The 25,268-nt window shown below is 32.7% G+C and overlaps 2 protein-coding genes across 8 annotated transcripts in view; one reads left to right on the top strand and one right to left on the bottom strand.

Moving 5' to 3' along the window:
- Pex1 (peroxin 1) overlaps window positions 1-12,071 on the bottom strand; it is a 39,756-nt gene extending 27,685 nt beyond the window's left edge. For 2 of the 3 annotated variants that reach the window (XM_069822112.1, XM_069822113.1), the window contains exons 1-5: window positions 11,862-12,071; window positions 9,863-10,090; window positions 5,649-5,763; window positions 3,160-4,007; window positions 1,156-1,442 (exon numbers count right to left, since the gene is read on the bottom strand). In XM_069822112.1, the coding sequence (XP_069678213.1) occupies window positions 1,156-1,442; window positions 3,160-4,007; window positions 5,649-5,763; window positions 9,863-10,090; window positions 11,862-11,963 (1,580 nt within the window). In that variant the 5' untranslated portion in view covers window positions 11,964-12,071. Of the gene's footprint in view, window positions 1-1,155; window positions 1,443-3,159; window positions 4,008-5,648; window positions 5,764-9,862; window positions 10,091-11,861 lie in introns of those variants that run through there. The other variant, XM_069822115.1, reaches the window with a different exon arrangement.
- A 220-nt stretch (window positions 12,072-12,291) lies between these two features.
- CycB3 (cyclin B3) lies at window positions 12,292-24,420 on the top strand. 5 transcript variants are annotated; one of them, XM_069822109.1, is made up of 9 exons: window positions 12,292-12,396; window positions 12,683-12,870; window positions 14,597-14,949; window positions 15,147-15,336; window positions 18,153-18,383; window positions 20,346-20,501; window positions 20,594-20,768; window positions 22,970-23,075; window positions 23,248-24,420. In XM_069822109.1, the coding sequence occupies exons 2-9, from the start codon at window positions 12,685-12,687 to the stop codon at window positions 23,297-23,299; spliced, it is 1,449 nt and encodes a 482-aa protein (XP_069678210.1). In that variant the 5' UTR covers window positions 12,292-12,396; window positions 12,683-12,684; the 3' UTR covers window positions 23,300-24,420. The 5 variants fall into 5 exon arrangements, with proteins under 5 accessions (XP_069678210.1, XP_069678211.1, XP_069678209.1 ...); XM_069822110.1 differs by having other exon boundaries at window positions 12,297-12,406; XM_069822108.1 differs by having other exon boundaries at window positions 12,314-12,425.
- Window positions 24,421-25,268: the final 848 nt, after the last annotated feature.

The raw sequence follows: 25,268 nt of genomic DNA, 5'->3' as shown, positions 1-25,268 counted from the left end.
TCAAATAATAACGACCTATTTGTTTTAGTTTCTTTCTGAAAAAATTACATTTTTTTTACAGAGTTTCAACATTAGTATTCCCCATATTAAAGCCAACTGCGTCTTTGATTTTCATGCAGTAACTGTTGCAACATGTTTCTCGGAGCTGCCAAAATCATTCACTATCCTACAATCTACACTCTCATCAAATGTAACTAGTTTCAAGACACTATTTTTTATTATTTTCTTCTTATCTGGTGTTTCGAAAGACATACCATTGCCACTCTCTATTTTCCTAGTTTCTGTCACAATTTTTTGACACTACTATGTGACACACCTGCAGCCATTGCCACTCTCGAATTTTGTGTAGAGGAATTTGAATTCCTTGGGAAGCTTCTTCAGACATAAACACAATACATTATTTATAACTTCTTTGGTTTGACTATGAAGCTTCTTCTCTTTTAATTTTGAAATAACTGGAGCTATTTCATTAATGATTGCAACTTCCAAACACTTAACCTGACTCTACTTACGTATAAACAGAATTTTAACATACACAACTTTAATACTACCACTGAATATTTTTTAAACTTCCGCAATATAACACAAAGTGATTCACTACAAGTACCTGTTAAACAGCGAGCAAACAAGTGACAGAGAGAAATGTTTACCAAGTGGACTTTACATCTGATCAGGAACCGATATCTGTCGTTCAAATCTCACGATTGCTAGGTCTTTAGATCTTTCGTGGGACCTGTACCTGACATTTTCCTTATAGTCGGGGAATACCTCGGAAAAAACCCAACCAGGTTATCAGTCCAAGCAGGAATCAAACTCGCTCTCGAGCACATCTCCTGAGCTGCAGGCAAGCACCTCAGCCGAATGAGCTACATCAGTGGCTAGAAATAGGTCTTACAGGATAAGGAATTGAGGGCTTTTGAACCTGATATTAATGCCTGAATGAAGCAGAGGATTTGCAGCATTTGACAGAACAAATTTAGCTCTAAGACTTCAATTCAAAATTTACTGTAAGAGATTTATGAGTGTCACCCTACTAAGACAGTAAATAATAAAATCTGATTAAATGTAAATACAAAAAAAAAAGTAATTGTTTAATCACTTCTTTGTGTTATCACTATTAGGCAAACGACAAGAGAAAAATAAAATTTGACAAACCTCAGATTAATCATGAAGGCATCGCCAGTCACTGTCTCATCAATAATAGGGTATATCAAATTTAAATTATTTTCCTTCACAGACAGCTTGCATCTCCGTAATACATCTGGATCCAAAACTGCATATTTCATGTCTACTGGCATGAGCTTGACGAATACATAGAATGTACCACATGATAATCCTTTAAGAGGAAGATATGCTTCAGAATTGATTACCAGGCAAGTTCTTTTGACTTGATCTGCTAAATATACCCTACACAAAGTTTCCAATTCTTTAGTATCTTTTTCCTATAAGAGAATAAAGACCAATGTTAATTAAAATAACTTATCACAGCAAAATGGTTATCTTTCGTAAGGACAGTACGAATAAAAACTATAATGTTAGCTAATTAAAATAACTTATCACTGCAAAATGATTATCTTTCGAATGGACAGTACGAATAAAAACTATAATGTTAGCTAATTAAAATAACTTATCACAGCAAAATGATTATCTTTCGAAAGGACAGTACGAATAAAAACTATAATGTTAGCTAATTAAAATAACTTATCACAGCAAAATGATTATCTTTCGAATGGACAGTAGGAATAAAAACTATAATGTTAGCTAATTAAAACAACTTATCACAGCAAAATGATTATCTTTCGAAAGGGCAGTACGAATAAAAACTATAATGTTAGCTAATTAAAATAACTTATCACAGCAAAATGATTATCTTTCGATGGACAGTACGAATAAAAACTATAATGTTAGCTGATTAAAACAACTTATCACAGCAAAATGATTATCTTTCGAAAGGACAGTATGAATAAAAACTATAATGTTAGCTAATTAAAATAACTTATCACAGCAAAATGATTATCTTTCGAATGGACAGTACGAATAAAAACTATAATGTTAGCTAATTAAAATAACTTATCACAGCAAAATGATTATCTTTCAAAAGGACAGTATGAATAAAAACTATAATGTTAGCTAATTAAAATAACTTATCACAGCAAAATGATTATCTTTCGAAAGGACAGTATGAATAAAAACTATAATGTTAGCTAATTAAAATAACTTATCACAGCAAAATGATTATCTTTCGAATGGACAGTATGAATAAAAACTATAATGTTAGCTAATTAAAATAACTTATCACAGCAAAATGATTATCTTTCGAATGGACAGTACGAATAAAAACTATAATGTTAGCTAATTAAATTAACTTATCACAGCAAAATGATTATCTTTCGAAAGGACAGTACGAATAAAAACTATAATGTTAGCTAATTAAGATAACTTATCACAGCAAAATTATTATCTTTCGAATGGACAGTACGAATAAAAACTACAATGTTCATTAAAATAACTTATCACAGCAAAATGATTATCTTTCGAATGGACAGTATGAATAAAAAATATAATGTTAATTAAAATAACTTATCACAGCAAAAGATTATCTTTCGAATGGACAGTACGAATAAAAACTATAATGTTAATTAAAATAACTTATCACAGCAAAAGATTATCTTTCGAATGAACAGTACGGATAAAAACTATAATGTTAATTAAAATAACTTATCACAGCAAAAGATTATCTTTCGAATGGACAGTACGAATAAAAACTGTAATGTTAATTAAAATAACTTATCACAGCAAAAGATTATCTTTCGAATGGACAGTACGAATAAAAACTATAATGTTAATTAAAATAACTTATCATAGCAAATCAACCAGTCAGTAAGATTGGTCGGTTAGTCTATGAGGCATTCAGTCAATCAATCAGTAAGTTCAGTCAGTCAGTAAGTCAATCGATAAGATCATTCAGTCAGTGTCATTATGTCAATGAGTCAGATCAGTCAGTAAGATCAGCATTCAGTAAAGTATGTCTGTCAGTCTCTGTCACTCCAGTTATGTCAATCATTTATTAATTCATGACTTGACTTTATGTTTCATAATCTACAGTACTGTCACCAACTGCACACCTTCATTCACAGTAATCAATTAAAATGCACATACCCATTTTTCAAGAGGAATAAGTTGTATTTCAGATAAATGAGATGATGACGAGACAGCAGGAAGTACTTCCAAACTCACTCTTGACCCAACTGTTGCACCTATAATCGATCTTGTAACATCCGTCACTAATAGACTAAGGTGTCCATTTGGTTTGTTAACTGTGACTATGTCTAAATATTCCTTCAATCTTTCAGAAAGATTATTATAAATATCTTCAATTACAAATAACTGTACATGAATATTACAAAGATTTGTTCCTGAAGGAAGTAAGATGGAACTTTTAGGTCTATGTAATTTTAAATCTTTACTTGATTGTTTGTTTGCTGTATCTTCAGTCTCTAAAGGACTAAAAATTCTAGTAAGCGTACATATTAATCCATTTTTTCTATTATTTATGACTTCATTATCAAAAAGTGGCATACAACATTTTCTTATAAATACATTATAAGGTTGTAACAATAAATAGTCCATGCTCTCATTTTCTTTTTCCGATACAGGTGCACAAAAGGGATGAACTCTATAAATCACAGAATAAGGATTTTGTTTATGCCTTTCTAAAACAGAAATACTCTGATGTTCCTCTTCTGTTTGAAAGGGATCTTCCACTACTGGATTTGTTCTACTATCAACAAATATATAACTTTTGAAACTCTTCCAAAGTGAAGACGTAAGGGATTTATTTGACTCAAAATCTTCGTTTTGATGCTCATATTTTTCTGAAATTTCATTGAAAGCATTTCCTTCCATTTTTTCCTCTTCAATTAGTGTTGGCTTTGCAACAGGCGGTGCAATTATAACATCTGAAAGAGGTTCCAGAAGACCAGCTGCACAGTTTGATTCAAGACCATCTGTAAGCAATACAATGACAGAACAAATAAGTTGAAGAAAAGAAAAAAAAAACACACAAATCTCATCCATGAATGCAAAATATTGGAAAGACAATAGAAAATTCTGAAGAATCAGATTGTATCTAGTGGAGGGAATTGGCCAACTACCTACAGTAACCTCATATGAGATGAAAAAAAAAAAAAAAAAAAATATATATATATATATATATTTTATTTGAAGTCTGCAGAATTAGCATTTCAATATAAAAGAAAAATACTCAACATCACACTTGTATATAAGTATTGTATGGTATATATATATATATATATATATATATATATATATATATATATATATACTGATGTAAACATGTTATAGTTTTACTTTTACTTTATGGGATTAGACATATATATATATATATATGTATATATATATATATATATATATATATATATATATATATATATATATATATAAAAGCAAGAATATACATCCATAAATTGGAGAAGAATTAAAAAAAAATCAAACACTATCAACATTGAACAAATCAATCACCTCCATATTCGAACGTGAATAAACTTTAACCACTTCTGGTAAGTTAGAACATACAGCTAAATGAAAACTAAAACATGTAGTATTATTTTGTAATGGGGCATGTTGTGGGAAGAAAAAAAAACGCGCGCGCGCGTGCGCACACACACACACACACATACACCCCTGCACGTGAAAATATTTGGGGCTAAGAGGGATGAAGTTACAGGAGAATGGAGAAAGTTACATAACGCAGAACTGCATGCATTGCATTCTTCACCTGACATAATTAGGGACATTAAATCCAGATGTTTGAGATGGGCAGGGCATGTAGCACATATGGGCGAATCCAGAAATGCATATAGAGTGTTATTTGGAAGGCCAGAGGGAAAAATACTTTTGGAGAGGCCGAGACGTAGATGGGAAGATAATATAAATATGGATTTGAGGGAGTAGGGATATGATGGTAGAGACTGGATTAATCTTGCTCAGGATAGGACCGATGGCGGGCTTATGTGAGGTGGCAATGAACCTCCAGGTTCCTTAAAAGTCTTTGTAAGTAAGGAAGGCATTTTACTGTAGGTTTTTTAAGTAGGTTATTTTACAACACTTTATCAACATCTTAGTTTATTTAACATCTGAATGAGATAAAGGTGATAATGCTGGTGAAATGAGACCGGGGTCCAGCACCAAGAGTTACTCAGCATTTGCTCATATTGGGTTGAAGGAAAACCCCAGAAAAAAACTTCAACTAGGTAACTTGCTCCGACTGGGAATCGAACCAGGGGCCACCTGGTTTCGCGGCCAGACGCGCTAACTATTACTCCACAGGTAATTACTATTACCTTTACTGTACATGATAGAATATATCACAAATAGACACAGTACTCTAAAATCACTAGAAAATTGAAAACATAAAGAATTACTGAATGAAATTTTGTATTTAGTTTCAAAAGAAATTACAGATATAATTGATCATGTATATTTCAAACGAAAATAAATCTATAATTATAATTTGCTTATGATTTCAATTCAAAATGAGTAGAAAAGCGTAAGAGAATATAAAAAAAAAGAAATAGATTAACACACATACATACCAACTAAAAGCACAAGAATACTGTACGACTCACCAACATGGAGTGAAATATGTAAAGATCTGGAAATCCACACCACAAGAATCTGATTACACCACACAACTCTGACCTGATCCAAGAGTGACGACTGCACTAAATTGCTACTCATTTCCTATATATAAAAAGAAATTAAATTAGTGCTTGAAATACTACCACCATTAAACAGAGGTCACCCTCAAGTATAGAATAATTAATATTCGGTACTTAAAATGTAGCTTACTTTTCACTAAGTTCAGTGTAGTACGTGTGTTCAAATGTAAAATTAATAATGTAGCTAAATAATTTCTTGACTATATAACCACACTAGTGGTCTTAATGGTATTACTGGTTGAGTGGAAGAGAAGGCTTCACGGCCTGAACTCTGCCAGGAAAAATAAATTATTATTATTATTATTATTACCGGTATTATTATTATTATTATTACTATTACTATTAAAATGTGAATATTTTAATTGTCAAAATCTATATGCTAGATGCCATGAGCTAGATTAATTATCTGTTCTTTTGTAAAGTCCTCAAAGGTATATCCTGTGACTCTTTCTTAAACAATATTACCTTACGTATTCCAATAAAAGATATGACAGTCCACAAACTTTTCTATATTAGAAATTAGAAATTTCTTTCACCAGTCTCCAGATGCATTATAAATGCAAACATGCATGGCTGCGAATTCGATCCCTTCAATCTATAGACTTAGTTTGATCTTGCCAACGATTTATCATTTATGTATTCTTTTAGGCATTATACTCAATTATCATTGTCTCATAGTATTCTTAGTTATATATTTTAAAGTCATCCATTATTTATCCATTCATCGTCATTATTGTAATTAATTGTAATTGTATTTATGTATAATAATTATTTTTGTATTATGTTTTTGTTACCGGTATATTCTTTGTGCTGAACAGTAATTGGCCACTGGCTGTTGTACAGCACATTAAATATAAATAAATAAATATAAATAAATTATTACTATTATTATTATTATTACTATTACTATTATTATTATTATTATTATTATTATTACTACTGCTACTACTATTCTTATTATTATTATTATTATTATTATTATTATTATTATTATTATTATTATTATTATTATTATTATTATATAGTATCTGAATAGGCTTGTTGATTTTATTCACCATATTATATCAGATCAATTAGTGTATTTCATTGCTCACTTTCCAAGAAATTTGTAGTAGGATGTGTATTATCAGTGAGTTATGGCTTAAAGCCAATTGCTAGTGCAAAATCTTAGCTGCACTATCATCAATGTCATCAGTCTCATCCACCCTGTTTTAATAATTTTTATATTTTCTCTATATATAGTCTATTTCATAATTACAGGTACAAACTAGAGGAGTGAGTAGAGTATAATCAAACAATGCAAAAAGTCCGGAAACCAGCAGTTTCCAAAATCTATGGGGTTTTATTATGTCTCACCAGTATAGCTGGAGTAACATAAAATCCAATATGCAGTAGAGCAAAATAGCGTTGTAACTTGTGCCGAAAATGGCCAACATTGATGATAAGACAGGCATCAGCATGTTTCCTCATCGACAATTGTACTTGTTTGAATATTCCTAGCATGTCTCTAATGCATTAACAACTATTGACAATGCATTCCCAGAGTTCAGTAACATTTTGGTTCAAAAAGTAACAAATTATTAAAAGTGACCTGTGTTCATAACAAAGAGATAAGTACCACCTCTTACTTTCTTTTCAGACGAGGCCTGGTTCCATTTATGTGGATTTAAGCAAATTCTCAAAACAACTGATATTTGACCATTTTCCGTGGCAAAAGAATGTAGGTCATAAACAGAGCCCGGATGTTCAGGAATTTATTTTGGTTAAAATAGGCAGGCATATAGGCACTAAAAATAGGCAGTGAAATAGGCATTTATTATTCATCGAAACAGACAAAAAAATAGACAAATAATTAATAAACTATCCCATATAGTACTCACTTTCCTTGGTTACATGTCACAACAAGATGCTTTTTTAAGTTGTCAACTGTCATAGTGGAGGACGTTTTTTACTTCTACCGAAGTGATTGGAGCAAACTTAAAACAACTTATTTCAGAAGGACTGTCTCTACTTTCTTTCAGAGATCGGGAAAAACTGACTGTGTATTGTCTCAAAAAGAGGGGTGTGAGAAGGGATTAGAGACTTCAAAGTACGCGTGACTTGTGCATCCAAACGACAACAGTAACGGGACCTGGAGACTTGCTCTTAATACTTCCCTCATCCCCTTTCTTCCACTGGTAAACCCCGAAGTGACCTGAGCACTGAGGGTTATACTGTTCAAACATCTTTGTTAAGTGACATATAAGATGGAATTGGTAGGGGAGAAAAGTTTAAGACTTCTTGGAAACATATGTATTGCTGGATAATAAGATTCTCAGCAAATATATTTTTAATTTGTACAACTGTTCTTTTTTGTTTTTTTTTATACAATTTATGTGTGGTTCGTTTTAAATGTATTAAAAATATGGAAAATGTACAATAACAATGTTGTTGTTGTTGTTGTTTTCTAATGCCAGGTGTTTGACAATAAAGTCATTTGACCTCTTGCACTCCAATATTTTTCAAAGATACTATCATGACCAGTCAATGAAGCACAGATTTTGAGGTGTTCCGAATCCATTTCTTGGTTTGAGTTGCACAATGGGCAGTTAGGGGACTGATATATTCCAATTCTATGCAGGTGTTTAGCCAAACAATCATGGCCTGTTGCCAATCTAAATGTAGCTACAGACGATTTTCGTGGTAAATCGGGAATTAACTGTGAATTAATAACAATGTAAAAAGGCTAAAAAAAAGGCATTTAACCTTGAAATAGGCAACGGGAGCTAAAATAGGCAAAAAAGGCAAAATAAAAATTGGGCCTATCATCCCCAAATGTGTGGAAATGTGTTTATCTCTAATAGGTCTTTCATACATACACTCAGTTTAAAAAAAGGCATTTTGCCTAACATCCGGGCTCTAGTCATAAATAATGACGTGCACAGAGCTGTAACTGATGTTCACACTTGAGGACAAATCACTGATCTTCATCAGCCAATTCTCTATGTTCTCTGACGTGCAATTGGCACAATTGCTTTGTTCTTAATATGGGTTATCCCCCTGCAGCTTTCACATGCTTTCTTAAAGTATCTGTTCCATCACTTTACTGATGTCAATGAGATGCAATGCTCATCAAAACTGCTGACATGTGGCAACAAATATCGACCATAAAAAATCTACAGACATAATGCATTTCTTCTGCTGAGACGTCCATTGTTGACCCACTGCCAGTTCGTTTCTGTAGTCACTTGCATCACATTTATGTATCAACTACAGTCCTGATCTGATCTTACTACAGACTGTGTTGTGCATATAGATTACTGGTTCACTTTTACTTGACTCACCCTCAATATCTCTCACATTAAAGCACTGCATTCAGGAAAGAAGCAGTAACTGTTTATTATGCCAATCGGACTTTGAGGTTTGGCTTCCTGGAAAGCTGATTTGAACAATATTCAAGGGAAATAATTTAAAGTCACACAGTATAGTGTGCTCTCATGCTGGTTCATTGATGATGCCATCCCACTTGAGTATGTGGACATAAAAGGGAAGAACTGGACCATGATTGTGTATCGTCCCTAGATAGCTCAGATAGCTTTGGCGCGCTTAGCCAAAGATCCTGAGTTCGATACCCAGTCCCAGAACAATATTTCCCTTGAATATTATTAAATTGTTTATTATTTTCAACATACTATAAATATAGCCATAAACAAACAGCAGTGATAATTCGAAACATACAATAGCATAGTAACAAGGAAGGAAAGAAAGGAAGAAAGAAAGAAAGAAAAAAGAAAGAAAGAAAGACGGGAAGAATGAGATAAACAGAGAAAGGAAGGAAGAAAAAGGCAAACAAAACTAGTCTTGAACTTGAAAAATCTCCATTAACATCCAATACTGAGGTACAAGCTCTTGGCAGAAGTGGAAGAAGGTAGGTGTGTTAACTAGACACGGCAGGAAGTAATTTTCACTGCCAATATTCAGGTAACCTTTACATATCATACAATTTAAATTTGCTAAAGTTCGTTTTTTAAAGTTCAGCCGAAAGAGAACTTTAAAAATTAGTGACCACACACGTGTGCTCTATCCTTGTTAGTATACTGTAATAAAAATTAACATCGTCTTCCTCTTTCACTGTAACTTACCAAAATTTCCCAATCATCTGATGTAACAGGAGATACATTTATTCTCTTGACGACATCAACATTGGAACAGAGTGTCAGCGTTACATTTTCGTTATCTTTCAATCCCAAACATTTAGCATATGTAGCACTTATACCAATTGCATTGCTTTCATTTGTTCTGTAAGGTTCTGGACTACAGGTAAAGTAACCACATTTCAAAGTGTCAGACTCCAGTTTTAGTACAGGTGTCTGCAAAATGAGAACATTAATACTTGAAACTACAATATCCGATCATTAAAAATTAATCAAATGTTTGAAGATTAGACCTAAGTTTTCACTGTGAAATCTAGTTATTTGTGCAAAGTTCCTACCCTGCTATTAAACAATAGGAAGTCGCAGTGTAAAATAGGTTATATAGAGGAGAATCATTTCAAACTCCCTACTTTCATTTAATTCTCAAACAACATGCAAAACAAATGCAAAGTGAAGTCAAATTTAACCTCCAGCCATAAAGGTAGATGCCTTATGTAGAAGATGGAACTAGCACAGCTAATCTCTTTTATACATTTCCAGGAGACTTAAAATATTCTCACTCTTAATTACAATACGTAATGATGGTATCAAACATTACAAATAAACATAATAATATATTCACATGAACAGGATATGCTACTGGAGCTAAATAACAGCTGTGAGCAGTATGGGATTAAGATAAATACAAACAAGACAAAGATCATGAGACTTTCCCAATGTTGGATATGGAATAATTTTTCTCGGGTTCTCACCCGGGTGAGCTGGATTGTTGATTCCAAGCTTTCGATGACTAGCTCCGTCATCTATTTCAGGGATTGAAGTGCCATGAGACCATGTCAAGGCAGGTATATAAGCGCTCAATTGGCCTTCCCACTGCGGAATTAGGCCTATTCCAAGACAAAGATCATGGTTATCAGAAGAACAATAAAGAAGGTAAACTTACGAATTCGAAACGATGAGGCAGCAGAACAAGTGGACAGCTTGAAATACTTGGAGTGTACTGTAAATAGTATCCCTGATCATAATAAGTGATCAGAGGTAATATCATGAGCTGCTGCCAGGATAGCAATGGCAAAAAAACTAAAGAGGAGACTAGTAAAATGCTTCGTGTGGAATGAGAATTGTATGGAGTAGAAACATGGGCATTACGACGAAGTGAAGAGATAAGACTAGAAGTATTTCAAATGTGGATACAGAGAAGAATAGAGTGTGCGAAATGGACAGACAGAATAAGAAATAAGCTGTGCTAGAAAGAGTGGGCGGAAAAAGAATAATGCTCAAACAAATTAGGAAAGAAAAAGAAATTGACTACGTCACCGGCTAATAATAAACTGCCTATCGGTATTGAAAGATGCACTGAAAGGAATGGTGAACGGAAGAAAAGTTCGGGGCAGAAAAATATATCTGATAATAGACAACATTAAAATATTTGGATTGCATGCGGAGACTAAGAGGACGACGGAAAAGAGGGAGGATTGGAGAAAGCGTGGTTTGCAGTGAAAGACCTGCCCTTGGGCAGAAAACTATGAATGAATGGATATTCAAACTTCGATGTAAGACGTGACAATAACTGCTTATTCTTACAACAAATTGAAGTATGTTTCTCATTAGAACAATATGAAACTTGTTTAAAAAGTATTGAACAATATGAAAATTGTTAAAAATACATTTAACTTATTGAGCGTATATATTTTGAATAAATTGTTATATCATACGTCATGAAAATGGGACATTTATATTTTTTTCCATTCTTGAGTAGGCTATAGAAATCATAGGTAGACTAGTTATTAAACGCCGCTGACTCATGCTAATCGGTTAGGTTAGGTAGTTTAATATTGATACTATAAAGAAAAACTGTGATCCGAATGGCTATTATTAGTTTTAGAATCAGAAGATAATTAATACCTTAATAATTATGTCTTCAAAGGCTTAATTAAAATGCGAAAGCGGCCTAATCTTGTAAATGGTTTTGATTCATATAACTCACCGTAACATGTGTGGCCTTAATTTTATCGAGCCAGAGTTCAGGAAAGTGTAAAAAGCAATTCTGAACTGAAATAAAATGAATACTAAATAATTCGTCCTTCATGTTGTACCGAAAGTTTAAAATCAATCATAATTGCAAGCCATTCTAAAAAAAAGTATAGGTTAAAGTATACTTCATCACTTCTCTACACATGGACTTCGATCAGCTGATCGCTAAGTGTATACAACTGATGAGATTACAACATTCATTAATACAAATAATTAATTGTTAGTACACTTTGATTAAATGATAAACATTTAAATTTATTTCATATTAGGAATTTTATAATGCGTAAACAAAAATAAGGACAAAATCATCATCTTTTTGTTTGTAATTTGTGGAAGTCACTATCCACCAATAATATTCAGTAACATGCATCAGCTAGAGCCAATAAGATTTTACCGGAATCACAGAATTTATTTCCACAGTCAGCCAATAAGGAAACGCTGTAACGGCTTGCTGTCTGATTTGAAAGAGCATCACAGTGTAACTAGAGGTACCAAAAGGTCGTAACGTGTGTTTTTGGTAAAATTATGTTCTTATATCTAACGTAGTTACGTGGTATTATGGTCTTTAGGGTTTTCACACTTTCAGTAAAATCAAGAGTTATTCCTTGTATAACTGTATATTTAAATGTAAGGGGAAGAGCCATTTAAATCGCAGGTGGTAACGGTTTTTTTTGTGAAAGAGAAACTCTGGTGTTTTACATTTTAGGCCCTAATACATATTTTGATATATTACACTGCAGTGCTTCAGTTGATGCAGACTGTTTATATATTTAGACATGGGGCCTATTCAGAACACTACTCAACAGAGCGGCACGACAACATCTAGAAAAGGTGCCATTACACGGAGTCTAAATAACACGAATAAAAAGGAAGGGAAAAAAATGGACATGGCAAAAAGAAAGGCCGATAACTCTCCGAAACAGAAAACTCTTAAACGATCTGCGTTTGGCGATATCACGAATGTAAGTATTACATGTTTTGTACCTTCGGTATTTTAAATAAAATGGAACCGGGGATCCAGAAACTACTTTTCCATAGTTGTGATTTGTTAAGGTTCAAATGCATCTCTGCTCTGATGAACTTAAATCTTTGACCTAATTTATGACTGCAAACTTTTTAAAATTTTTGTCTTAGCTATACGAGGTGTCTGGAAGGTCGCTGAACTTGACCACAAATATAATTGCTTGTTGTAGGTAGCCTATCAAATTAAATTTCTATGTACTGTACATTCATTCACTCAGTGTTTTGCCCAAGGACAGGTATTCCTTTGCTAACCAAGCATAACCCAACCTTTTCTATTTTCTACTTTCCTTTTAGTCTCCGCATATGCTATAGGCGTACCAGTACTATGTATCTTAATGTCTATCACCTGATAGGCTAGCATCTTCTGCCCCGAACTGTATATTTATAAAATGATGGCATCCCAAAATTATTGTAACAATGCAATTACAAAGTGTTACAGAAATAAACTTCGGTCGATATAGTCCTTAAATGTTGAAAGTTTCACATATTAATGTCTTTCATCCATTATTTCTTCCTTTAAACACAAAAGGAATTTGGCGATGCAAATACTCCGATTTGATGTAGGTGTTTGCCTAGGAAATCGTGTCCAGTAACAAGTCTGCAAAAGAGCTATTGTTTTTAAGAGGAAGGAGACTCTTTAATTACTCATATTGATGATTTAAAGGAACCAGTCTTGACAATAGCTCCGTGTCCAATTCTTACCTTCCCGTGGTGCAGCTGTTAGTAGTTTTACATATTGTGTGTAAAATGAACAAACAGGATGGGCTACTCACCAACATAGTACTGGTCAGCTTGGTGAGAAAACTACAGACCTGATATTTTTTCTTTTTCATATAGGCTATCAGGACCCTCTCTTTTTACTTTCCTATCCAGCCTTCTTTGGCTTACTCTTGTCGTCTTCGACCTCGATGGTATTAGAGCATTCGAGGCCTAGAGGATCATTTCATCTTCTCTCTACACATATAGCCTATGTCACTCTTACCACACTCTTGCTGGGTTGCCACGGCATAGAGGAACGTCCTCATATGGCAGATGAGGAATTGATCAGTGGATTTTGATCTGAGTCCTCCTGTCTACGAACAAAGGACTCGTAGACCAAAGGCAAATGAGGTCCTCCAGTCATATTGGGAGTTGTTCAAGAACGATGCACCTGCCAAAAACGCAAAACAATTGTTTTTTTTTTCTTCTTCTTCTTCTTCTTCTAAAAACCTGTTGCAAATTGCTCATGAAAATGTGTCCCAAAATGCAAAATATTCCGGAGTTAAAAAAGTTCCTCGTTTGGATCTCCGGGAGGGGACTGCTTTGGGAATTACATATGATCAAATGATAAAAGTGCTTCAAAGGAATGCTCAATGATTAAGACTAAATTTGAATTTATTTCTTGTTTCATTGGTGCTGATTCTGAATTCTGTTTTCTCTGCTTCATGGTGTGATGTCACAATGGAAGTAATTGCGTTACCTTAAGTTAGAGCTTGTTTCAATGACTTATAATGTCAATCTTTATGTTTATACCACCAACTTAACGGATATTAAAGGCCTCTCTCTTGTATCCTTCAGAAAAGCTTAAGGTACTGTTTAACTTACAGCATTATGAAAATTTTACATATGTATTTACAGAGAGTAGTAAAATATAGTTGGAAAAACGTCTATTTTCTTTTTGTGCAGGCACTCGGAAAAAACATTGTAGTGCAGGATACAAAGAAGGTACCTGTGACAAAGCCTCTAGTAAAAAGTAGAGCGAAAGTGGCTGCCAAAGTTTCAGTACCAGTAACATCGAGAAATGTTCCTGGACAACAAATCGTCAAAACACAAGCGGCTGTAAAGAAATTGCCAGTTGCGTCGAAACCTAAAGTAGTAACAATACAGAAGAAAGAAGAAATCAAGAATAGGCCTAGATCACAAGGATCAAAACAAGAAACAAAAGAGGAAACGTCCGTCCTTCCTGAACTCCAGAGCAATACTTCAAGCAAAGATAGCAGCAGTGATAGCTCATTGTATGTATCAGCCTTAGAAGACATGTAAGTTACGTCGTTATCAGTAGTTCATTATTTAGCAAAGTGTCGATATTTCATTGTAGTAAGTACTAGAACTTTTGTATGATACATAAAATTCAATTATATTTAATTAGTTTTAGTGTAACATTTTTGTTCTAGATAAATTTATTCCAGTTCACATATGAAAGATGCTGTATTTTTATACACGAACATTGTTTCAGTTGTAATGATTCATGCAATCACAGTGAACAACCAGAAACGGTGCCATCACAAGAACCACCTGGATTAGAAAGTAGTTCCATCCCGCTTTTGCCAGACAGTGTCAAAGACTTCGATGAAGAAACACACAATGATCCCTATCAAGTATCTTTGTATGCCATGGACATCTTCAATTACTTGAAAGAAAGAGAGGTGAGCTGTTGCTAATTTGGTTTGTTCACAGTTTGCATATTTTTCTAACATCACAACCTTCTTATTTATTGAAGTTTAACTTTAAAATTCCTTAGTTCAGAGGTAAGAAACTTTCTGAATTTGTGTTTGTATCATATTCTGCAGAATTACTCTCATACCTTTGCATGAATCCTGAATATTATTTTAAAAGTTTCAATGCATATTCACATTTAGATCCTGCCCCAAAGGTTTCTGAGTTTGAGATGAGTACTGTAGTCTATTTTGTAAGAGATACCTTCAATGTAATTATAAAAGAGGAAGAAGGCAATGGATTTTTGAGAAGAAGTTTGGATTAAACTTCATTTGGGGGAGGGGTAGGAAATGGATGTAATGAAGGTGACTCATCCTTAATCATGTCATAAGTTTTAAGTGTTTCGCAACAATTCAGTTTCTTTATCATGTTCAAAATATTACCATTTATAGTTCATTTTATTGAACTACTTTTCAAAAGTTTAAATAAAATCATTTAAAGGGACACTCAACTATATTTTGGAACTTTTTTCCTATTTGACCAATCTTTTTCAAATTTGGAGAAAAAGTTTAATGTATACATGGAAAGTAACGTGCAAAATCTCAGCTCATTAGATCCAATACTTTTCAAAATAAAAAAATATTTCAATTTTTAATCATTAATTGAAGTATCACTTTTAATTATCATTTTTTATTTTTTGGCTTTGTGCATTTGACTGTGACTTCTCAATGAATATGGGAAGAATTCTGCGTATTGATTTAGTTCTGTCACGTAAATTAGTGTAGAAATTTAATTTTTCATTTCTATGAGACTTTTTCTCCTGGAATTTTTAAGTTGAGTGTTCCCTTAATATACTTACACCAAAATCAAAAGATTTAACTTTCGTTTTCCAGATTGTACACCCGATGTATGGTTTATAATCCCATAATTAAGCCATTCGACTTCATTTGTAAATTAATCATTCTGATATTTTTCACTAACATTAGTGATTAGTCTAGTGGCTGGATCTGCAGGCTATTGGAATCTTTACACACTTCGCAAAGAAAAGTAGAAATAATTCTGTTTGCAATAATTTCTCCAAAATGTAGGAGTCTGGGGACATAACTGGGCAGTGCAAGCCTATTTCATTTTATGAAATAGGGCAATTCCATTTGTCACAGAATCAGACAGCATACCAAAAATAAATAATGTCGTGGAATCATCTTTGGGTCAACCATAGTATGATGGCATGTTATAACAATATCACATCTCTGTGCTTTATAAAGCAGAAGAAGAAAACTTTTTGAATCACATAGAAGTATATAATGCAAGAAACAGTGTGAAAAACGACATTCCTTTAACTTCAAGTATACAGGATTTGTGTAAAATACCTAGAATAATGTTAATGTCACGGAATCAGTGTCTTGGAATCTGAATTTGTCCCAAATTCTCTAATGAAACATGGACATTACGATGAAGTAAAAAGAAGTAACTAGAAGACTATTTTCTAGAGTTGATTATGCTGTCTGTATGTTTCTTATAGCATTATTCGTTTAAACCCATTATTTCCTAAACCGTCTAATAAGATTTCATAGTTTTCCATTGTCGTGTGCTTTCGAATCCAAATTTCGAACTGTTTACTTCCTGTCTAGAACAAGATTATTAAATTAAAAGGTTTTTCAGTCTAGGTGAAATATCATCATCTGTGGTCATACAGCCCTTTTAGTTTAGCCTTGACCTCCTTAAGAATTGCCGCCCAATCTTCCCTCTCTAGGGCTCTCCGTCTCCATCTCTTAATTCCTGCTTTAACTAGATCATCCTGAACATCATCCAACCATCGTAGTTTAGGTCTTCCTGCTCTTCTTTTACCATTTAGCGTGGCATCTAGTAATCTTTTAGGAATATTATTATTGTCCATTCTGATAATGTGGCCCAGCCACTCCAGCCGTATAATTTTTATATCAGTGACAATACTTGGATCTTTATATAGTTTTTGTAGTTCAGAATTGGTCCTAATTCTCCACTCTCCCTTATCATAAATAGGGCCATAAATTTTTCTTAAAATTTTCCTTTCCCACATATTTAAGATGGTTATTGCTCGTTCAGGAAGAGTCCAGGTTTCACTTCCAAAAGTCACCGTAGGTTTAATAATTGTTTTATAAATCCTCACCTTCATTTTTTTTTTTTTTAGATATATCTGGTTCTTATAATTTTATCTAATGCTCTGAGGCGTCGATTACCAATGGCTATTTTATCCTTGATCTCAGTTAATATGTTGTTATCCTCAATGACTAGGTGAAATATACTTTGTCCTAAATACTGTTGGCAATTACTTGTACAGATGTGGAAATAAAATTTGGAGTGCCTTTATTGTATAAGTTTTGCTAACAACACACACTGCATATACAGTAAACAAGAGCCCCTTTGTACTGTATATGCTACTTGTGGACAGTCATGCGAAATTGTTGCCTACATACAGGTGAATTCCCATGAAGACTCACTCCAAATTTTAATCCCGTATCTGTACATTAAACAAGTTATCTGATCAACCAAAAAAAACAAGTGATGCGACTCTTGTCATAGTTTCTCTAGAAGGTTGTAAAGTAACAGAAAGTTAGTCGAATATGAACAAACATTTTTGTAAATAATGCTAACATAAAATAGTTACAAAGACTTTCTTTAGTTAGGTTAGATTTTGTATAATTTATACAATGCTGCATTTTTATAATTGCTAGTAATTCAGATTATGATCTAAATAAATAAGTTATTTCTATTCTTGTGATGAGATAACATTTTGCTGCTAGAAGCTTTTTCTTTTATTTTTTAGTCACTGTTTAAAGTAGAGGACTACATGGATAGACAACCATCTGTTTCACAATGGATGAGGTCCCTTCTTGTTGACTGGATGGTGGAAGTACAGGAAAGTTTTGAGCTAAACCATGAAACATTGTACTTGGCAGTAAAATTAGTGGATCTTTATCTGGCCAAAATAGTTGTTCGCAAGGAGACACTTCAATTAATAGGTGCAGCAGCCATGTTCATTTCCTGCAAGTTTGATGTAAGTAATGTTCAGTTGTATCTTGAAAACATGATGGAGATCATTTATATGTGCAATCCTAAGACATACTTCATGATGCAATTTTCTAAATTGCAACTGATGAATGATTATTATACTCCGTTAATTAATTTTTGTCTTCATTTGAAACTTAGTTAAATCAATTTTTGTAAAATTGAAAAAAAAAATAATAATAAGTTTAGGCTACTCTTATATATGTAAAGGTGGTTGAATCATTGGTGCTGATTTAAAGAAAACTGGTAATTCTGAAGCATAAAATTATTTTGCTATAGTTAAGAGTGTGATTTTTTTGGTATTAACGACATATGCAAAATGTGTTAAAAACTTGCAGAACAAAAGTGTATAATATCATACCGATTTCTCTTAATTATTAGTTTAAGTTGCTGTGATCACAAGATTTCATAAATCATGCTATTATGCATTATAAACACTGCCAAAATATATTCAAAATGGAAATATATATGGAAGTGAAAAATAACGCATTTATACAAGAGATGTATTTGCCTTTATAAGATCAATTGTGACTGCCAGATGCAAATTGTCAGAGTGGTAGTTGAGAATCTTCTTGTCAACTTTTTTAGTAATAGTGTTGTTATTGAATACACAACTACTGACTCTCACCCATTTCAGTAACTCAGCATATCTATATATTTTATGAAGATCTTTAAAATTAAGTAAATTCAGAAAATAATTTCATTTCAGAAAAATTAAAATATATGGTATTAATTCACTGTATATTATTTGATTAAACTTCACTGTATAATAGTACATTATGCAACGAGCTTATAATGGTAGTAATTAAGACGCATCTTAATTACCATTATAGGCAAGTTTCATACGACTTTTTTATGCTCGACCATATTTCTAACTTGAAATTATTCATAAGTATTCATGTTATGGTTATGTAAGTGAGGAGCGGAACTGACCTGAATTGTGAGATGTGTGCAGATGTGAAAGTATTGATTTTTTCTGAGGCACGAAAATCATTGACCTTGATATAATCTAGAGAACATTAGTCTTGATATATCCTGGAAATTGATTTAGAATTGAAAAACGAGATGAGAAATTGAATTTATTTGAATATTATTTACAATTAACGCTAATTATTATAGTAACAGAACATAACCTTCTGCGACAGTATTGGATTTCCAGCCTCCGTGACTTTTCGCTAATTGTCTTTCGATTGCATATCCGAGAATAATCGATACTTGCGGTTTTATAATGGTACAATGGTGATTTTCATTGGCTGAACAACTGAATTATAATGAATAGGTGTACTTTAATGAGGTGCATTAAAGGGCTACTACCAGGTGTATAATTACATTTCAGCATGGTCGAGCAATATCTTAAAAAATAATAATAAGTAATGTGCTATGCTACAAGTATGCCAGACGGCCATTTCGAAGTTGTGCTTTGTCAGCTGTCTCATGTTGAAGCACAGATACTAAAAAACAGTCATCTGGCATATTTAAGGAACTTTACCTTTTTTTTTTTTTTTTTTTTTTTTTTTTTTTTTTTTTTTTTTTTTTTTTTTTGTGGTAATAATATATGTAGTTAAATATGTGAAGTATAACATATATGTACAGCAAGTTAAGGGACCAGCTATTGCAAATATGAAACATCCATTGAATTATGCATTTATGTAAAATAAAGTTGGCTTAATTCTAATCTAAGAATCACAATCTCCAAAGATGTACAGGTAACCTTTCTTCAATATGCCAAATCAATGCAAACTTGTAATTAGGTTCAGTCTAGTCATAACTGTTAGTATCTTGAATCATAGCTTCAGCACTATTTGTGTAGCAATTTTTCAGTTGATTCACAACCATATATTAATGTTGACAGAAGTAATTTGTGTTAAAGATTAGTGTGCTTTAGTAATCAGATAATTTTTGTTCATATGAATATTTGCTGTATTGCTAAAATATATCCATTTCATTCCAGGAACGCATACCTCCTCAAGTAGAAGATTTCCTTTACATCTGTGATGGTGCATATACACATCGTGAATTGATAAGAATGGAAGCCAATGTCCTGAAAGTAGTGGATTTCAACCTTGGTATTCCTTTGTCATATAGATTTTTACGTCGATATGCAAGGGTGAATATAACTTTATTTTTTACTTTTATTTTTAGTAAATAGGATTGTTTGATATTTATGGTTTATTTACATTTGCTGGTTCATTGTTTCAGTGTGCTAAACTGTCTCTTGAAACCCTTACATTGGCACGCTATATCCTGGAATTCTCTCTCATGGAGTATGCCTTTGTAACAGAGTCAAGTTCAAAGTTAGCAGCTGCATCATTGTTGTTAGCACTGAAAACTAAATTCCTGGGAGGATGGACTCAAACACTACAGTATTACTCAGGTATGATGTTTAATATGGAAAATGAAATCTTTTCCAGTAATATGAGACTTCTGATTTTAAACTAATTTCCTTCAGAAATCCTGATACAGATCTTTTCAATCCAGGTTAAACTTTTACATACTATAAGTTCTTTAATCCTCGTAACACCAATAAGGCATCACTCATGAGGCAACTAGAATATTATACACCATGTTTGTTTTTTTCTGTTCTCACATGCTACTCAACGTTAAATGTTTTCTGCGCAGCTATCTTATGTCACACAGTTTACTATACAGTATATTCCCATCACTCAAAAACACTTTCTCACCATATCGAAACACTGTTTTAATTTTACTTGAATACTTTGCTTCACTTTCGGCATTTTTGCTGAGCTATACTACATACACTTCCGACTTCAATAAGATTCAATAACTCAATGAGACCCTTGACTGCAGTTTGGTACCCAGATTATAAAAACAGGCTGCTACCTGCTTGTCGCGAAACAATAGGCCTACACAAATATTTGTTTGCTGGTACATAAGGGTAAAGTCCATATTGTGAATTTAAACGAAATAGTTTAAGAAAGTACATTTTACCATTTCCCAGGGAATGAAATACATATGTAATTCTGAGAAATTTAACACCTCAAATGTCGGCCTTGGTAGAATATTTGGTATAGTGCTCGCCTTCTTTGCTCGAGGTTGCGGGTTCGATCCCGGCCCAGGTTGAAGCCATTTAAGTGTTTAAATGCGATAGGCTCATGTTAGTAGATTTACTGGCATGTAAAAGAACTCCTGCGGGACAAAATTCCGGCACAGGCAAAGATGATGTACTTTTACAGTTGCAAGCATCGTTAAATAAACCGTAATTTATTTTTATTTAACATCTCAAGTGAACATGGAAGAAAGAAATTGTATGAGAAACATTCTTTACGTCTTGAAAGAATGAAAATATGTCGATTATGACCATTGAATTACTAAAATATGCTCTATCACATAGAAATGGTTAAATATGCGTAAATATGACTTAACAAAGTACTTTAAATCCATTAGTTTTTTCATAACAAGCATTTATATATAAGGAACATATAATCTTACCAAAAATATATGATACATCATAAAATATCTAGCGCTACATGTAATCACTATTGTGACACTAAGATTCTTCCTCCAGTAGGCCTAGTTTTGTATGTATAATAAACTAAATCTGACATTTTTCACTTCAGAGCAAAATATGCATTTGCCCTAAATCTTAGGCCTAAGTACAACAAAAACAACTTTAATTAAATTGGAATGGCTTATTCAGGACAGCATTAAAAGCCTCGCGCAAAAATTAATTAAAAAATTTACCTTTTCCTGCCAATTACAAGAACTTTAGTCTTGGTGGTCTGTACGGAATATTTAGCGACTTCTGTAGAATTTATTACATAGAGATACTTTAAATTTATTGAAAACACTGCTAAAAGTCTGAGTTTAATGGTAAACTTATTTAAACACAGGTTAAGTTTCGAGATCAATCTATGGTGATGAAATGCCTCGTGTAACAGGCATCATTCTAATAGATTTACTATTATTCATACATACTAAGTTTTTCTCTGAAGAAGTTGGAGTCATAATTGAAGTGGGAAGTTTTGTGTACACTTTGTAGATCTCATTTCATTTGCAAAGCATTCAAAAATAGAGAAATTTCATAATGGCAAAATAACGGTTTTCAATCAAATCAGTTCAGTTTCGAACTCTAAACTTTCCTCTTAGTAAAGATTTCGGTTTTAATATAATGAAGGATCATACTACATTATTAGCTACATGAATAAGGCACTGGCTTTGTATTCTGGAAAGCTGGGTTCGTACCTCAGTTATACAGTGGAATTTGTGATTGAATAAGACTATATTGAAAGATAAGTTTTCTGCATGTACTGCATTTCCATATTCCCTACAATTATTCTGTTATTCAAATTACCTGTGCAAAATGAAATAATGCAGAAAGCAGTGCACTGTTACTGTGATAAAATACCTGCCAAGAGTAGTATATTAAAACAAGTATTTTACAAAATTGTTTGTAAAGAAGCCTGGATTTTGTATCAATGCCTACACAGAGGCACACTAAAAGGCATGGTTACATTGTGATTTTATTGTTAGCTTCCTCCCAGTTGTCGAAAATGGTGAGAAATCTTTAATAACGCCCATATATACTGTACATGTTGGAAAATTGCTGTTTTTCAGGGTACAAATTAGAAGATATCAGGGAACTTGCTCATAATCTAAATGGAATGCTACATAAAAAGCCTAAAGCAGCTCTGGCAACTGTTCGAAATAAATATTCTCATAAGTAAGTATGATATTAATAAGGAAATATTTCATACTGTTGCATAAAAAATTTGAACATTGTAAATCTTAGAAATATTAGTTTCTTGACAGCAATTACTTTCAAGACTAGAGTGATACAGTAAACTAGTTTTCATTAGATATAAATTACAATTTGAACATGTCTTTTTGCACAGGATATTCTTCGAGGTTGCCAAGATTCCTCTCCTGGAGAAGCTGGACATTTAGGCCATTGGAAACCGACCAAGCTCTGATTTAGGATTTGAAGAGTGAATGTTGAATGTGTGAATGTATTCATCATGAGCCAGTGACTGTACTAAAAATAGTGCAATGATACAAAGTAACAAAATAGAACATTTCTTGTCCGATCATGTTGTTCTGCAGATTAGGATGCCTAAAATTTCTTTGTACACCATGCCTTTTTTTCCCCCCTCTCTTCCTTTTAGATGTGTTTACATTTATATATAGTTTGCTTTTAAATTCCACATGGAGGTTATCCATATTGGAATGGAAATGGCATTTTTACATGTGACAGACCAACATGAAAGGTCGGTTGTGTTAATTTTGTCTTATTGATTTTAATTTTTAAGTTTATTTTGGCTATGTTGATGTCTTGATTTTCCCAGATTTTTGTAGTATGTTTTTGCACATCGTAAAACTTCAAAATGTGTTTATTAATATAGATTTTGTTACGCATATTATCTGAGCATAAAGGTTCTAATTTCGAATGTTTTAAATGAATTTACTACTGCAGTATATACTTTGATGTTAAATTGGATACTCTCTCATTGACTCCCAGCTAGTTAAACTTTGGGTACATAAAAGAAAACTAAATTGTAACAAATGTTCCACTAATACGCTTACATGTGGGAATAATTTTTTTTAAAGATGCATTACAAATGCATGTGAAATGGAATAAAATGCAAAATCTGTGAAGTTTCATTTCGTCTTTTGTACATACAACTTGTATATTATAAAGTGGATTTCTTGCTCACACATTTTTATAATTATCACGTGAATAAATCAAGTTCATTCTTGTCTATAGGAATGATTTAGAAATGTTGCTACATTTTCTCAATTGTATAATTCAAATGGTTCATGAGCATGATAGTTTTAAACATCTCTTCTTATAACATCATTTAGTATTCTGTTAAATTCAAAACTATTTTAAGATAGCATTGTGGGAAAAATGTATCTGTGTGCACTGAATAAATTTAGCATGTCCATATTTATAAAGTCATCAAATAGAAACATGCGTAGTGAATTTCTTCTAACTCTTTCCATTTGTATATAGACCAGTAAATTTTATATTATTCCTAGTTAAATAAATATTTAAAGTGAAAAAAAAATCTTAGAGTGAACAATATAGTATTAAATAAAACCGTGACTAAGATTATATTCTTTAAAAACCTGAAGTTCAATTTGTACTACTAGAACTTGTATTAGTCATGAAGGATTGTATATTGGGCTATTTCTAGTAGAAACGGAATAATTACTCAATGATATATGGCAAAGATTTTGTTATGAACTTTGTAATTCTAATAAAAGACATGTATAATATATTAGGGCAGAATTACTCATGTAGTGAAAGATCATCTCAACCATTTTAATAAAACATTTAAATTCTTATTTTTATGATCGTCTGTACTTTAGTAATGTTTTAAGCTCTTTCAGGATTGCAACTGAATATGTACAGATCTTAATAGGTACAGCACAGTAAATTCGGGTATCCATGGCAGTTGTTAGCACTGGTAGTGTTAATTGTAATTCCTTTTAGTTTAATGAGGATTTTAAACTGTAGTCTTCAGTGAGATATACACTGCTGAACAAAAAGAAGCATAACTTATTTTCTCCATAAATGAATAAGTAACAAAGCTATTCTACATGCAAAATATACTCAGTATTTTTATGTATCACCACTTTAGGGGGAAAGGAACTGGCCACCATACCCCATTATCTCCTGGCCTAGTTGCCTCATGAGAGGTGCCTTCTTGGTATCATTTGTGAGGTTCAGACCTGTCTTTGGACAGTTGACTAAACAATCACCTTTATTTATACAAAAAGCATAATTTTAACGAACAAAATTAACACTAAATTGGGAATGAATAGAAGTCTTGCATTATGCCCTTTTTGGTGCCTCTTGAATTTATTTTCTATAAAACTACCTTGTGAAACCCCTTACCACTAAACACGACCA

The sequence above is a fragment of the Periplaneta americana genome, chromosome 3 (genome assembly GCF_040183065.1).
Source record: "Periplaneta americana isolate PAMFEO1 chromosome 3, P.americana_PAMFEO1_priV1, whole genome shotgun sequence".
In the NCBI taxonomy this organism is placed as follows: Eukaryota; Metazoa; Arthropoda; class Insecta; order Blattodea; family Blattidae; genus Periplaneta; species Periplaneta americana.
This window is presented reverse-complemented; position numbering and strand designations above follow the sequence as displayed.